Source organism: Apodemus sylvaticus, chromosome 22, assembly GCF_947179515.1.
Source record: "Apodemus sylvaticus chromosome 22, mApoSyl1.1, whole genome shotgun sequence".
In the NCBI taxonomy this organism is placed as follows: domain Eukaryota; kingdom Metazoa; phylum Chordata; class Mammalia; order Rodentia; family Muridae; genus Apodemus; species Apodemus sylvaticus.
This window is the reverse complement of record NC_067493.1, coordinates 1,018,569-1,036,752: the sequence shown is the minus strand read 5'-3', so window position 1 is coordinate 1,036,752 and position 18,184 is coordinate 1,018,569. Positions and strand designations below refer to the sequence as shown.

At 38.7% G+C, this 18,184-nt stretch overlaps 1 protein-coding gene across 1 annotated transcript in view; it reads right to left on the bottom strand.

Annotated features, from left to right (window-relative positions):
• Positions 1-18,184, bottom strand: part of LOC127673189 (uncharacterized) — a 234,185-nt gene that overhangs the window by 135,274 nt on the left and 80,727 nt on the right. The window contains 1 exon segment of the mRNA XM_052168797.1: positions 1,568-2,222. Coding sequence (XP_052024757.1) covers positions 1,568-2,222 — 655 coding nt within the window.

Here is an 18,184-nt window from a genome sequence, read left to right as displayed (position 1 = left end):
AACAAAGAACATCATATACCTTGAAATTCACAGGATATACTTTATTAATCCTAAAGGTAATCACGAGGAAATACTGGACCAAAGAAGACCAAAGCCAGCAGAACAATCTCCAAACTCTGCATCTCCATGTCTGATGTCAAAGTGTAATTCAGGTCTCCAACTCCTTTCTGCTTTGTTCACTGAAGAACAATTTGTTCTCTTTGACTGGTTTGATTCAATTCCTGAGCAGGTATCATACAGTTCTAACATCTCAAAAACTTGGTGTCTCTAAGATAACTTCAATTTCACAGGTTCTTGTTTCAATGTCCTGGATCCACACATGATCTTCTCTGCTCCTCCAAAGAGATTGGGTCACTTTTCCAGCTCTGCCCTCTGTATCACTTTAAGCACTGGTTGACTGCATTCTCCTGCTCCTGTTGTTCTTGCTGTTCATCCCATGGTACTTCCATCTTCAAGATGCTGGGTTCTTCTGCTAGAACAAGTCTTGACCCCATAGCGTCCCTTATGCTTGCTCAATGGTGCCAAGCCTCAGTTGTTCTGCATGACAAGTTCATGAACTCGAAGGCAGTACCACCTGGGTTATTCTTACAAATGACCAAGCCCAGCTGCACCATTAGGTCCAATCTTGGTGAGCTCTAGAAAGCACCTTTTTGGTCACTCAGAAAATACCAGTCAGTTTTCACCAAAGTGATGCTGATTTCTTCTTCATCACCTCTAATTACTAGCCAGCCAGCATCAGTTGTCTCAGTATTATTACCATTTAAGACCGAGCTGCTGAGTTCTGCTGCTTACTGGGGCTGGATCATGGCTCCTTCTATTCCATTACCAGCATCTTTCAATATTTCAAATATATCACTGCCTAATCTTGGCTTTCCTGGAACTTGCTTATAGATCTACCTTGATCTCAAAGATCTGCATGACTCTGTCTCGTGAATGGTGGGTTAAAAAGCATGTAACACCATGCCTGGAACTAAGCCTTTCTGCTTATATTTTAAATTCAGAACCCAGAATCCAAATCCAATTTGACACATAATTGTATCTTCATGTGTCTATATCAAAACAGTATCCAGGTAATAATAATTCCTAACATGATACAGTTCTCTTTCATACAACTGCAAACCCATATGTTTAGCTGAATGTAATCTTGTTCTAATGTAACCATTCCTTTAATGCCATTGAATATCCTTGATCAGATGATTAAACTTCATTCAACTTCCTGATAAAGCCTCGTATTTTGAACCTTTCTTTTTTTATTGTTCCTTTCTTAGTTCCTATGTTTGCTAAAAATTTTCATGCCAAATTCTATGCAGTGTTTTTCGTGACTTACTTTGTCAATACAATTAATGTAAACACCTTTACCTTAACCTCAAGGAAGCTCTTCAGATGAGGGCAGTAAAATTCTTTTCAAAAGCATAAAAAAAAATCTCCAGAATGGAAATAATCCCAAGCATCCATGTCTATCATATCCTACTATGATACCCTCCTAATTCCCACTTAATTCATGATCATATTCATTATGTTTCTCTCCAGCACACATAATTTGGGGACTTATCCCTGGTGAAAACACTTTACCATATTGATTACATTAATAAGTTTTCTGTCCGGTGTGTGTTCTTTTATGATACTGGAGATAACTGGGTCTTGTAAAGGCTTTACCACATTGTTTACATTCATAAGGTTTCTCTCTAGTATGTGTTCTTTTATGATATTGGAGAGTACTGCGCTGTGCAAAGGCTTTACCACATTGATTACATTTATAAGGTTTCTCTCCAGTATGTGTTCTTTTGTGATACTGGAGATGACTGGGTCTTGCAAAGGCTTTACTACATTGATTACATTCATAAGGTTTCTCTCCAGTATGTGTTCTTTTATGATTTTGGAGATGACTGTGACGTACAAAGGCTTTACCACATTGATAACATTCATAACGTTTCTCTCCAGTATGTGTTTTTTTATGTCTTTGGAGATTACTCTGACATGCAAATGCTTTACCACATTGATTACATTCATAAGGTTTCTCTCCAGTATGTGTTCTTTTATGATACTGGAAATAACTGGGTCTTGCAAAGGCTTTACCACATTGATTACATTCATAAGGTTTCTCTCCAGTATGTGTTCTTTTATGATATTGGAGATGACTGGGTCTTGCAAAGACTTTACCACATTGATTACATTCATATGGTTTCTCTCCAGTATGTGCTCTTTTATGATATTGGAGATGACTGGATCTTGCAAAGACTTTACATTCATATAGTTTCTCTCCACTATGACTTCTTAAATGCCTGCAACAATAATTAGCACATGTGAAACCTTTACTGTATTAATTGCTCTTATGAATCATGTAATCAGTTTGAATTTTTTTACAATTTGGTATATGGTAGAAAAGCATCAGATCCTAAGGTTTTACCCTTTGCATGTTTATGGTGTTCTCCCTCATCATGAGTTGTTCAAGTCACTTGTGATCATTATTACATGGCTCATATTTATAACATCCTCTTTATATAAGGGATTTTTATATAATATATTTCAGCTCTCGTAAGAAAGTTTGAACAACTCTCATCTTTGCAACACTAATTACATTCATAATTTTCCCTATAGAGTGAATTACAACACATTTTACTGTGAACCAGAATACACAGAAAAATTTCCAAATTCCTAGTACCCATAAAGATTTTCTACACTATGAGTTTGGGGATATTCCCCGTAAAACTATAATACCACTTAGTTGCAAATGTAGATCATATTCCTAATGTCTAGCAAAGGCAGAATGCTACATATCTTCTCATTGTTCTAGAAAAAAAATTTGTTGCTTCCTTCAATATCCCTTTAATCTTACTATGGAGTATATGCTTATTAGGATGTTTTGGATATAAATTTTTCTCTATTCAATATACAATTTCTAAGTACTATGAGACTATACATCTTGACAGGTGCATAGCATATTTCTAAAGAAGCTACATATCAAATGGATACACTAACCAGATATCAGATCTTAAGATATATGGTTTTATCAGAATATTATAATTAGAGCTACTCTTAAAGGACTGTTATTTTACACTCTTGCTTTTCAATGGAGATTCCAGAACATATGGACACTTCCTCAGAGGCAAATTTGTATCAGCTTGCACATAAAAATTACCATTCATGTCTTCTACTAATTTGACAATTTGCTTCAAGATGATGGTCTCCCCGATAATAGCCTAAAACACAGTACCAGAAAATCAATGATATTCTATTGTAAATTAGGCAAAATTCAAGGTACTATGAATTATCACTGCATTATGAATGTTACAATTAAAATTTAGTAAAACTGAATTGTTCAGCTGAATCATCATTATTCACAATTAAAATAATAGAAGATCATCAATAACCAAGAAACATTTCTTTCCTTTAGAAAAAAAATAACAGTCTTACCTATAGCTTCGAGGTTCAGGTAGGTTTCCAACATCACATCTTTGTAGAGATTTTTCTGTGAAGGATCCAGAAAATTCCACTCTTCCCCAGTGAAGTTCACATGTACATCACCAAAAGTCACGGCATCCTAAATATCCCATACATGTGTATAACACAAAGGATCATATTAACATCACTGTAAAGGAAATATATGCTTCCTCAAAAACATATACATATAATTTTGGCAGATGATGCACTTGTATTCTGACTCAGTATTTATAATCACTGTGTCATTTTAGAGGGATCTTGATTTATAAGATTTAGGTGTGTCAATTTTGAACATATTGAATAGGATACAGCCTTGCCAGAGAAATGCCAATTGAGAGGTTGATGCAGGGAAAACAGATCCACAAAACTGAGCACACATCTGAAAAATTGTATGAACAATTACTAACTACAAAACTCATGGGCAAGCTGGGTGTACTTGCTCATGCCTTTAATCACAGAGTTACAGGCAGGTATATGTCATTTAGCTTGATGGCAGCATGGCCTATATAATGTGTTCTAGGAGACCAAAACTTATATATTAAGAACATCAACACTCTACCAAAATCAACCAAGGAAACAAAAATGATAGAGAACTCATAATTCGCTACTAAAAGTTCCTTCAAAGAATCAAGCATTCATTTCAGATCTGTGTTAATGTTGCAGAAATGTGAAGTGCAACAGTTTAAAACTATAACATTGATACAATTTTACTAAAAGACAATGCATGATTAAATAGTTACAAATGAACAGATGAAAATAATAGTAATATAAATGTTGATTATAAATAAGCAATGTAGGTTTGGAGAGAGAATTCATCAGTGGAGAGCTCTTGCTTGTCTTCCACATAATGGTGGTCAATTTCTCACAAACACACAGGACCAACAACTACTCATTACTTCAAAATCAAGAGTTCTGAGGCCATCTTCTGACAATAGTAAAGGTGAGAAACATGATATTCTTATTCATGCACACAGGCAAAAGAGTTGTATTAATACAAACATTTCAGAACAAACACAAGTCTGAGGCAGAATGGCATACACCAGGCACGCAATGACCCTGAAATTTCAGATAATATTGACATCGTGAACATATGCCATCCTGAGAAATAGAAAAGAACCTATATATTTGGCTATATTTCAAAACTAAAGATATGGATATAAAACAGCTTAAAAATATGTTTATTTTACAAAAATTTTTGCAGGCAAATGTGTACAACTAGATAATATCATCCTGAATGAGGAATCCCAGACCCAAAAGGACATGCACATATGTACTTACTAACAAATGAATAATAACCATATAGCACAGGATATCCATAGTACATTTCTTGGCCCTGATGGAGATAAACCAGCAGTAAGGCTCAGCTAGTAAGAGCACTTACTGCTCTTGTGAAAGTCCAGCCTTCAAATCCCTCACCCACATGGTGGCTCACAACCACCCATAATGAGATCTGATACCCTTTTCTGGTGTGTCTGAAGACATACCCTGCTTATAATAATAAATAAATAAATAAATAAATAAATTAATTAATTAATTAAATGAATCTTTAAAAAAGAAAAGGAAGGCTAAAGTGAGCATGGTTGACTCTCACTCAGAAGTGGAAATAAAGCAGACATAGGAGGCAGATGAAAGAGAGAGCACTGGAAGGACCAGTAGTAAAGAAATGGGAAGGGGAAGCAAGTAACAGGTGTGGTGAGAGAAAAGGAAGGGCCATAGGGTCAGGAAAATGAACTGAAATCTGTAGCTGTCAGGGTTCAAAGGGTGCAGGCTTAAGGATACGCCCACAGACAATGAAAGGGATGGCAAGAGGGAGTCTATGGAGGTGATCTTAGCTGAAATGCATAGTAGTGAGAATTAGACACTGAAGAGGGCCACATCCTAAAGTCAAGCAGGACACCCCCCCCCCCAGTTGAGATTTAATTATACCAAACAAACCAGTTTACATACAACAAAGGAAGCATCCCCCACAGAAATCAGGGTTTCAGTTAGGGGATTAGAGGGTAATGGTTAGGATCAGGATAGGGGTTGTTAGGGTTAGGAAATTAAGGGGTTAAATGGGATTAGAAATTTAATTTCTAATAAGTCCCAGGATTAAACTCAGGTTTAAGGTTAAGCTGACCATCATTATTTTGATGGTCCCACTGAATCAATAGTATTCCTATTACACAAAGAAAAAATGCCAGGGTTAGGGTTAGTATTTTCATAAGGAATTAATTCATTACTAATACAGTGTTCTCCCTGCATGTATTCCTGCAGTCCAGAATAGGGTACCAGATCCAGATCCAATTACATATAATTATGAGCCACCCCGTGGTTGCCTAGAATTGAACTCATGGACTGAGTAATCATAGCCAGAGCGCTTATCCTCTGAGACATCTCCCCAGGCCTGACCCTGCCTTCTTAATGTCCCATACTCTTTACATATTAAAAATTCAATTCTTTAAAAGGTCCAATTTCTGTTAAAATTCAAAGTATTTTAAAAATTCAAATTCTCTTAATTGTGGGCTCCACTAAAAAACTTTCTTCCTTCAAGAGGGAAACATATCAGGGCACAGTCACAATCAAAAGCAAAACTCAAACTTAAATGCTTAAATGCTTCCATGTCTGGAATCCAACTCAAAAAGTTCTAGGCTCCTCTAAGGCCTGGGGTCATTTCTCCCACTCTGCCCTTTGTAGCACACAACTTTTCTTCTATGGTCCAGCTGCCTGTACTCCACTGCTGCTGCTGTTCTTGGTGGTCATCTCATGGTACTGGCATCTACAAAACACTGCTGTTTTCTGCCTTAACTCGGCTTCACATATGAAGGCACTTTTCATGGTGCCAAGCCTCAGCTCCTATGCATGACACCCTTATGTCCTGGCCCATCATTTGCAACTGAGATTGCACCATCACCAAAGGGCTTACAAGGCCAGCCTCTCACAGTGCTTCGCTCCAGCTGTCCTCAATGACACCTTCACACCTCCAAAATTAGTACTGTCTGTGTTACACATATGCACATTATCAATTCCAACCACAGCAAAAAAAATACAACTGTGGTTATCACTGGAACACAGCCTCTGTACTCACAGAAAACACTTCCCAGAAGATTTCAGCTCAGTGGTGCTGGGCTCTTCTTAATCACTGCTAATTTCTTAGTTCCAGCGAAGGAGCCATCAATAGTCCCAGTAATGCAAAAGGTTTTGCTTTAATAGTTTAGTATCTTGTTAATCTCACCTATTTCTTCAGCACCAGCTAACCAAAATCACAGAATCTTCATAATCAAAACAACAACATCCCTGAAAAGAATCTTAAATTTTCCTTCTGAGATTTCACGAGACAGGCCATCATTTTTGAACTGTTCTCAACATATTATCATACAAGCTCCTACAGAAAATTCCACAGAGCTCTTAACAACCAATGGCTCTTCTAACCCAAAGTTCCAAAATCTTTGCACAGTCCTGCCCAAAACAATGGCCCAGGTTGTCACAGGAATACCCCACTACGCTGGTACAAATTTCTCTTAGTCAGGGTTTCTATTCCTGCACAAACATCATGGCGAAGAAGCAAGTTGGGGAGGAAAGGGTTTATTGAGCGTATACTTCCATACATCTGTTCATTACCAAAGGAGGTCAGGATTGGAACTCAAGCAGGTCAGGATGCAGGAGCTGATGCAGAAGCCATGGAGGGATGTTTCTTACTGGCTTGCTCCCCCTGGCTTGCTCAGTCTGCTCTCTTATAGAACCCAAGAACACCAGCCCAGGGATGGCACCACCCAAAATGGGCCCTCTCCCCATGATCACTAATTGAGAAAATGCCCCAAAGTTGGATCTCATAGAGGCACTTCTCCAACTGAAGCTCCTTTCTCTGTGATAAATCCAGTCTGAGTCAAGTTGACACACAAACCAGCCAGTACACTCTTTCACTCACTTGGCTGCCTTGTCAAAATTCAGTAAGAGAGCTATGCCGAACTATGCAGAGAGTTGAAATGCTATAGATGTTTGATACGCCAGTGGTGCCAATGCTTCTTGAAAAGATAAAGGAGTTAGGGATGACTGTGTAAAGTGGAAAAGAGAGATGGAAGAAAGTGGAATCCAAATTAAATAAATAAACAAATAAATAAATTAATAATAAGTAGGGAAGTGACAAACGAATACATATAAATAGAGTAAAAATTTAGAAATCAGATCATCATTTTTAAAATTTACCCCACTCCATATGCAGGTATTAGACAAGGAAAAAGGATTTTTGGCAAAATATCACACAAATGACCTCTCACTAAAATTTACAGTTTCTGTATTCCTCTGATATGCTATGTTCTCAATTTTCTCTGGCTGCATACTGTCAAGACTTCCATCTTCTGGGTCCTATGAGAAAAAATGATCAAATACCACCCAGAGATTTCTATGAATTTCACCATCTCAATTTCTGATATATTCCATATTCCTTCAAAAGAGAACATAGATTCTGTCCAGCAGCAAAATCATATATTGATACCATTTGTTGTTGCTGTTCTAACTTGCTATTCTGCTCTGTGCTGGAATCCTGTGCGCAAAAGGATCTCAGGTAATAAATGGTTGTTGTGAATGCTTCTGTCAGACCACAGTTCACCACTTTGGGAGCTTAGTGTAGAAACTGAAGCTACAAACTGAAGGTCAAAGCATGGACAAACATTGTCTCCTGGCTTGCTGTCCTGCTTCGTCAGTGTTCCATGCACAGGTATCTCTCTCATGCATCCCAGACCCACTTGTTTATGAATATTGTCACCCTTAGTGGAAGAGCCTTCCCACATCAATCATCAACAATATCTCACACAGATAGAGCAACCAGCAATTATGACAAAGGCAAACCTTCAACTGAGGCCCATTCAGATGACTGTAGCTCTGGAATATTGAAATGTTGGCATTTTCACCTCTCTCCTGATTACATCTCCATGTGGATTGCTAAGATTATGTCTTCCTGCCAACCTCCTATCCTAGCTTTCAACATTGGCCAGCATTCCCTTTTGAACATACCCAACAAACAGAGCGGTAAAAGGGGCAACACTCAGTCAACACAATCTGATAATCTAGACAACAAACTATAACCCAGTAATAACTTCCTATCCATACTAGACAAACTGAGAAACATTACCTAACCTAAAATAACCACAAATGCTGATGCCTAGACACCAGCACAGAAAGATAAGGTATTCCAGCTAGGAAAATAATGCAACATCCTCCAAATTTTAATACTCTGCCTCGCTTCATACAACCTCTTTTGCATCATTTAGTTTAGTTTAGTTTCTCAAGAAATATTAGGGAAGGAGGAGGAGAAAGAGAAGGAGAAAGGAGATGAGGAGGAGGAGAAGGAGGAAGAGAAGAAGAAGAAGAAGAAGAAGAAGAAGAAGAAGAAGAAGAAGAAGAAGAAGAAGAAGAAGAAGAAGAAGAAGAAGAAGAAGAAGAAGAAGAAGAAGAAGAAGAAGAAGAAGAAGAAGAAGAAGAAGAAGAAGAAGAAGAAGAAGATCAATAAACATAAAGTCTAGAAAATATTTCCACAGAAAATAATAAAGGAAAACTTTCCTAAACTAAAGAAGATGACTGTTAATGTACAAGAAGCATCGAAAATACCAAACAGATTGGGAAAGTGTCTCTTTGCTACAATCAAAACACTAAAGATAATTTAAAGACATATAAAAAAAAATAAAACTACAGGAGTAAAAATAACAAACTAAACAAAATAAAAATAATTAATGTATGAAATCAGAACTATTAGATTCATATCCATCTTCTTTTTTTAAGGATTGAATTCATTATTTATACAAAGTTGTCAGTACATGTATTCCTGCAGTCCAGAAGAGGCCACCAGACCCCATTACATATAGCTATGAGCCACCATGTGGTTGGTAAGAATTGAACGCATGGCCTGTGTAAGAATAGCCAGAGCACTTAACCTTTGCGCCATCTCTCCAGGCCTAACCCTGCCTTCTTAATGTATATTATAGAAGACAAAAAGCTTTAGGCCCAGGTGCTGCATAGTCACAAAAACCACCCAAGCTGCTACAGGAAAGCAACTAGTCCAGATGTTCTGGACAGAATTACAACCAACCACGAAGACTGTATTTAGATTTCATGGCCTGAATTAGCAGCTAAGAAGCAGCAATAGACACCTCACAGGAAGTCACATCTTAATGATGCTTCCGACCCAACACCATAGAGGATCTACAACACCAGCACTCACTGCTCAGCTGCATGTTCCTTCCCATTGTGGGCAGATATCCTGTGCTCACCATGTCTTGATTTCAGAACTTCCCTGAGGTCCCCTCACAGCACAGAACAGCAGATCTCAGAGCAGGACATGAAGAACCATTCAAGCTGCACACCCACAGAGAACACCTCAGAAGGAGAAGACGAGGGCGAGAGTGAAGAAGATCAATCAGCATAAATGTCCAGAAAACATTTCCAATAAAATCATTAATGAAAATTTCCTAAACTAAAGAAGGTGCCTGTGTAAGAATAGCCAGAGTTATTATAAATATATAACCAGAGTTAATGTAAAAGCATGCAAAATACCAAAGAGATTGGAGAAAAGTCCCTTTGCTACACAATAATTGAAACACTAAGCAACTAAAGTAAAGCAATAATAAAAAAACAAAAAACAAAAACAAAAAACTACCACAGAAATAATTAACAAAACTAAAAAAAAAAAAAATTTACCCTGGGACCTAGCCCCACCCAACCTACAGCCCTTGCGCCAGCCCAGACCTCTGTAAACTCTACCAGGTCTTTGTCTTTTCTCAGCCTGGCCTGTATCATTAAGCAACAGGATGCAGTTTATTGGTGTGTGAATTCCCTACCTGTCTCACCAGGTCACACCCAGAAGTGAGTGCCCGGCACACAGCCCAGAGATCCATGGCAGCCAGGCTCTGCTTCTATTCCCACAGGAGGGCGTGCCAGGAGGCCACTGTGCCCGCCTGAAGGAGCACAGAGAGGGTTTGCACTCTGCCCCACTGTAAACTTTCCAAAGTGGGAAGCTTGCGCCTTTCCCAGCCACTGTCCCTGCCTGGAGGAGCACAGAGAGGGTTTGCACTCTGCCCCACTGTAAACTTTCCAGAGAAGGAAGCCTGCATCTTTCCCGTTCACACTCCCCGCCTGGAGCACAGAGAGGGTTTGCACTCCGTCCCCCTGCAAAGTTTCCAGAGCAGAGCGGGAAGCCTACGCCTTACCCTGCCATTGTCCCTGCCTAGAGGAGCACAGAGAGGATTTGCACTTTGCCCGATGCAAACTTTCCAGAGCAGGAAGTCCACGTCTTGCCAGGCCTCTCCAAACTTACAGTCTGCTTCTGTGGAGACGACAGGAGGATAGCGCTGAGTAACTCCAGAGCTCTCAGACACCCGCAGCATGGAACACTATCTTCATCCAGATGCGCACGCGAATGCAGTCCTGTGCCACAATTCCAGGCCCGGCTGCTCAGAGCCCTGGAAGCTCAGCAATCCCTGCAATCACTAAATGCGCGCACTCACCTCCTTCCCGCCTCTGCCAGACCTCTGTCCATCACGCACATTCAAACTCCCAGCCCACTTTCATTCATAAAATAGAAGACAGGAAATGACGACATTCCAGGAGGCTGGATGCAGGGCAGGCACTGTGGTGACGTCAGGGGTGGTGCCAGCGGTTGCCAGGGGTGTGACAGACAGGGACACCAACATGGCGCCCGCCAGGGACTGAGATGCAGGGTCATGGGGAGGGGGGGGCTGGGGGACGTCAGGGGCGTGGCCAGCGGTTGCTGGGTGACAGTCAGGGAATCCAACATGGCTCCCGCCCAGGGCTGAGATAGATGAGCGAGGGGTGGTGTTGGCATGACATCAGGCGCAGGGCCAGCAGTCTGTGAGTGACTGACAGTGAAGCCAATGTGACATTTTCACTGAATTTGAAGAAATATATAAATATGTGTGTTAAAATTGAAGAATTTGATGTAAAATAATACATATTAAAGTGTACACATAGATAATACATCAAAACGGCTTGACAAACCATGTAAAAAAATCTAATCAAATTGATGGCTTTCATGGAAAATATTTCTATAAAATTGAAGAAATATACAGAAAATTTATTTAAAATTAAGATTTGGCATTGAAAATAAATACACATAAAAAGTTGACAAAGAAAACTTCTGTGTAGGCAAACTCAATTTTAGGAAAAAATTGAAAAATAAAGTGTTAAAATTGAAGAATCTGTTGGAAAATAATAATGGTAAAAGATAAATCATCTTTACTAAAACATGCACCTAGAAACATTTTCTCATAAAATTCATGATTTTCAAAGAAATTTTTTCTGATATAATTGAAACAATATATAGAAAAGTAGTGTTAAATTGAAGATTTTCACTGGAAATTATTCAGATAACTTTGTGTACATAAAACATCTCTAAATAATTGAAAAATTAAATAGAAATATTTTCTGATAAAATTAAAGTTTATCTTAACTAATATCTGTAGTGATATTGAAGATATGTGTGTTCAAATTGAAGAATTAATTGGAAAATTATAGTAAACATAGAAAATATACCTAGAACATTCTCCAATGACCTAGAAAAAAATTTTGATAAAATTGAAGATTTTGATGGAAAATATTTCTAATACAATTGAAGTAATATACAGGAAATGTATTATTATTGAAGATATCAGAAAAGATAATACAGATAAAATATTAGACATAAACATTTTCTAAACTAATTGAAAAAGGTAGTAGAAACATTCAATGAAAATATTTGTGAAAAAATGAAGTAGAACTTGAAATAATGAAGGTTTTAATTGAAAAATAATACAGGTAACAGTAGACATAAAAAATTCCTAAAATGATTGAAAAATAAACTAGAATCATTTTCTGATAAAATAGAGGGTTTACATGTAAAACATTTCCGAGAAAATTGACGTAATATATAGAAAAATGTGTTAAAATTGAAGAATTTCTTGGAAAATAATGTTAAAAAATGTAGATAATTTTATTTTTACTGAATGACGAAGGATATAGAAAAATTTGGGATGAAAGGGAAGATTTTCATGGAATATATTCCTGATAAAATTGAAGAAATACATAGAAAAAAGTGTGAAAGTTGAAGATTTACAAGGAAAGGGATGCTTTTAAAATGATAGAAATAAAAATATTTCTAAATTAAATAATTAGAGAATTAGAAAATTTTGATAAAATTGGAGAATTACATGGAAAACAATTCTAGCAGTGGGCCTTTTTCTAGTTTCATTTAGCTGTGAATTTCATAATTTATTCATGTAAATGTCTATAGCAAGCTCCGTTTTTGAGGTATGTTGACCACAGTGTCACTGCCCATAGTCAGGAGGAGCAGACATATGAGCAGTGGGAGCAGTGGTTGTTTGTCCTCCCTAGAGCTGCATGGGAAGTGTCTGCCAGGTGTAGCCAGATGTTTGCACCTGTGAGGTCCCTTGTGGTGCTCCTCCCTTGGTAGATCAGGCTGTGACCTCTGAATAACTTCACTATCAGTGCTGAATCTGCTCAAAATACTTGGACCAGGGGCTTGCTTGAAGAAATGCGATGGGCAGGATGCCAAACTTGGACAGCCCTGGTTTCTCTGGAATCTTCTACAAGTTCTGCCCTTAGCAGTTAACACCAAGGTGTAAGATCCACCTGCTGTTAATTTTGCGGAATATTTAAAAGGCCTCTCATGTGTTGGGTAGCACTGCAATATTAAACTGAGGTGTAGAAGGTTGGATTTGGTGAAGGAAAGGTCTTACCGAGCTTAGGAAATAGTGACAGTAAGTAGCATTTATCTGAAGGAGGACGGCCTTAATCACACCCCACAGATAGGATGCTGAGCAGGGTGGTTAGAGACTAGGATGTTAGGATTCCCATGTTCCTTCATCAGGTTTGTTTAGAAACCTGTCTCCAAACTATAACAATGGAGACAAATGTGATGTACAACCAGCTACTTGATACATGCTCATAACAAAAAACAGGTTTGTACAGACTGCTCAAAGTGTCAGTATTGAGTCACCACCAACATCAAGGTCTGGTGGGCCTGAAGCCCCCATTTTCTGATTGTGAAAACATAGGTCTGTCTCATTGTGAATACTACATTGGAATTGTAAACATTTTCTGATAAACTCGATGATTTACGTGGAAAATGTTTCTGATAAATTTGAAAAAATACATAGAAAAACATGTTAAAATTGAACACTATAATGGACATTATACAGATAAAATGATAGGTATAAAATAATTCTAAGTTGACTGAAAGAGGGATTACAAATATTTTCAGGTAAAATTGAAGATTTATGTAAAAATATTTCTAATAAAATTCAAGAAATATATAGACAAACACGTTAAAATTAAATATTTCCATAGCAATTTTATAAATAGAATGGTATATAAAAACATTTCTAAGTTAATTGAAGGTGGTTGCCTACCATTATTTTATCTATATAAAATTTTCCATGATAATCTTCAATTTTAACATATTTCTTCTAAAATTTTCTATTTTATCAGAAATATTTTACATGTACAACTTTAATTCAACCGTAAAAGATTCTATTTTATTTTTGAATTAATATAGCAATGTTTTATATATATCATTTTACTCTTTAACTTTCCATGAAAATTTTAAAGTTTAAACTTTTTTCTATATATCTCTTCTATATTGTCAGAAATATATTCCAAGAAAATCTTCAATTTTATCATAAACTGTTTTCAATTCTTTTTTTCAATACGAACATCTATATTGGGAGAGAGCCATTTGAGAAGGGAAGATACCCTATGTTCTTGCAGACAGGAGCCTAGCATGGCTGTCCTCTGAGAGGCTCTGACAGCAACTGAGACAGATGCAGATACTCACAGCCAATCATTGCACTCAGGTCATGGATCCCTATGGAAGAGTTAGAAGAAGAATGGAAGGAGCTGTAGGGGATTCCAATAACTTAAGAAGACCAACAGTATCAGTAACCCAGACCCCTGGGAGCTCACAGCGTCTAAGCCATGCAGCAAAGAGCATATTTGGGCTTGGTCGGGACCCCAGTCACATATGTGTCAGAGGACGGCATTGTCTGTAGTCAGCGGGAGACTATTCACCTAATCCTTGTTTTTTGTGGGAATTACAATTAATCACATCTGTGAGTTTTCTTATTAGCACTGCGTCCATTGTGTGTCAAACGTTTCGATTTGTTTTGCCTTCATTTTCACTAAATTCTAATCGTTTTTTTCTTTAATTCATCCTTGTCCAAGTTATCATGGAGTAGGGTATTGTTTGGCATCCATGTTGATGTGGGACTTCTCTTATTATTTCAAACCCAGCCGAAGTCTTTGTTGATATGATAGGACGCATGGGATTATCGTCACACTTTTTGTGTCTCCTTAGGCCTGTTTTATGAAACTGGAGCTACAAACTGAAGATAAAAGCATGGACAAGCACTGTCTCCTGGCTTGCTCTCCTGCTTGGGCGTTGTCCCATGCTCAGGTCGCTCTCTTATCCAGCTTACACCCACTTGCTGATGAATACGGTCACATTCAGAATCATGAACACTACCTCACATGGACATAACAACCGCCATTTTGATGACAGCACACCCACAACTGAGGCTCCTTCAGATGAACATAGCTCTGACATGGAGAAATGCCGGCAGATTTACCTCTCTCCTGACTATGTCCCCTTGTGGATTGAAAACATGATCTCTTGCTGCCCACCTGTTCTCCTAGCAGTAAGCATTAACCAGCAATCTCTCCTGAACATATCAAAGAGGTCAGTGAAAGAGGCCACACTCAGCCAACACTCTATAAATCTAGACAGAAAACTGTAACACAGGAATAGCAGCCTGACCTACAAAGTGAGTTCGAGGACAGCCAGGGCTATAGAGAAAATCTGTCGCAAAACAAACAAACAAACAAACAAACAAACAAACAAAACAGGAGGTAACTATTTGACTACAAAAGATTCTTGTTATGTGCATTGTCCTGGTGTTTCAATTGTGTTGGAACTCAGTAAATATCATGACATAAAGGTTTTACCACATTGCTAAAATTTGTAGAATTTCTCTCCAATATGAATACTTTCATAAGGATGAAGACTATAGAGGTGTACAAAGGCTTCATTACACTAAACACATTCATGAATTTTCGCTGTAACACATGTTCTTTCATGAAAAGAAACAATACAGAACTGTGCAAAGTCTTGGGCACATTAAAAGACCTCATGGTGTTTCTGTCCTGTCATGTCCACTGCTATGAAAAGTCATCATGGACAAGGCAACTCCTATAAAAGCAACCATTTAATTGGGGCTGGCTTACAGTTTCAGAGGTTTAGTCCATTTTCCTCATAGCAGAAAGAACAGCAGGCATGTAGGCAGCCATGATGCTGGAGAAGAAGCTGAGAGGTCTGCATCTTTATCCAAAGGCAGCGCGGAAGAGACTGTCTTCCAGGGACCTAAAGGGGGTTCTCATCCTCCAACAAGGCCACAACACCTCATAAGGCCACACACTTAGCGTGGCATATTTAAATTACCATATTCCACTGCCTGACCCCCCCTATGATTACTCAAACACATGAGTGTATAGGGATCACACTTAAACATGTAGAACACATGAGTTCCAACTTCAAAAGTCCCCATCGTCCATAGCAGTCTCAAAAATATAAAGAGTTCAAAGGTCAAACACCCTTTTGAAATTAATCCTTTCATGTAACCATGTTCAAAAACATAAAAGCAATTCATAAACCTCCACATTCACAGTATACACGTCACCATGACTAAAGGCAGCATGAGGAAATAGTGGGCCTAAATAAGACCAAAGCCAGTTGAGCAATCTCCAAACTTGAAAGATACAGGGCATTAATCTGGATATTGAGCAAGAAAGCCACATAACTGTGCCATTGAGATTGGTATTGTTTCTATGAGCCAGGGTTTGTCTGCAATACCACTGGCTCTATAGGAACACACTGTGTAGACCTTGCTACTCACAGAGATCCACCTGCATGATTCACTCCAATAGTGGTTGGATTAAAAGCATGAGTCACCACTCCCAGCCGAAGATACTCACCTTTAATCCAGAGATTGAATCTGGAACACACACCTTTAATTTGGGCCACACCTTCATCTTGAGGCCTATATAAGAACACAGAGGAAGCAAGTTTTCACATTGCCTGCTTGCTCTCTCCTAGCTAGAAAGACTCATTGCTTAGCTGGCATTAGAGCTTGCTTGGCTGTGATTCCATTTTCTACTGAAGATCAGGTGAGATATCAAGTTTCGGGGACTGAGATCTTCTGGATGCTTGGACCTTGCATCCTACCCACCTCTTGTGGAATAAGACAGACTGTATCCTGGAGGTCAATCTAATATATTGCCCTATCAGGAAAGAGAGAGTGAGTGAGAGATCATTTTATGTGGTCTTTTGCTTTCAAAAACAGGCACTCCAAATAGACTCCCTGGCCCATGAGCACTTTCCCCATTGCCGGTCTAATCAGTTGCCTATAATGTTTAACTCTAGACAATTGTGTGATGTTGAAAGATATTTCCTATCCCTTCACATTGAGGTGGTGAGAGGCTAGTGATTAGAAGGGAGTGAGGAGGAGGAACTAGGGAGAGAGACACAGGGAGATGCATGCAGGAGCCATGAGTGCGAGAGGGTAGAGATACAGGGTGCCAAGGTGGAATCAGAGGTAAATATATCTAAAAGTTAGACTATTGGAATAGAACTTTTACTATCATAGATGGCTTTGTTATTACCTTATTGACATCTAGAAATTTTTAAACATATACTTAAATCTAATTGGCAAATTAATTTATTAAGTGTTGAGAGTCTGTCCTTCTGAGTAATTGGAGGCACCTTGATAGGGGAACAGCAGAGCTGGTGTCCTAAAGGTAGTGTGACATGTGTGAAATGTGGGTCCCCTGCATACGGCAGAGAGAGAACTCAGCAGAGGTGCTAAGAAAGCTAGTTGGAAGAGATTGCCTCAGAGGCAAAAGTGAGATCACCTCTGAAGGAGACCCTGTGGAGACCTGGTAAGTGTCATGTGAGGCAAGAGAGATGCCCAAAGTGGCCCAGACTGCTCTAGAGAGTCCAAGGCAGTGACCAGATTCTTGATAGCCAGGCTTGACCCTACCAAAGAGCTAGATTGCTGCCTCTGCCAAGGACCTCACTGAGCACACTGGCTGTTTCTCTGGCAGTTGTTGTGGGTGAGGAATGTGTTGGCTCATTTTTAAATCAAATACCATTACAGCATTCAGAGTGATAGCATCTTATGTTGAGAAGCTTGATTCTTTTTGTGTTTGCATGTTTTATTCTTTGAGCCTAGGTTATCCTGTATAGCCCTGGCTGTCCTGAAAGTAGGTCTGACTACCAAGCTGGCCTTGAGATCAGAGATCCACCTGCCTCTGCTTCTATCCCCAATCTGCTTCATTCCTATAGGTGCTGAGATTAAAGTTTTACACCACCAGACTGGGCAGAATCTTGCCTCCTTAGGCAATGCAAATAAATGTTAGTATTGTGGATTTAACTTCCAATATACCAGAGTGCAATGCTTGGGAGGGTGTAATTAACTAACTGGAGACTTCTTTATATGAGAAGGTCAAGGACTTACCCTCAGCATTCCATGGATAATCTGAAGGTTCTGAGGGAGTACTGTCTTAGTTTTGTCAAAAATACAGCAGATTACAGAGAGCATGGACTGCCAAGTGGACGTGACTTGCCAGTCATGAGTTCAGGATCTTCCACGTCTCAGCATCTTTCTTTCTGTAGAGAGACAAACCACAGCTTTGACGATGGCTG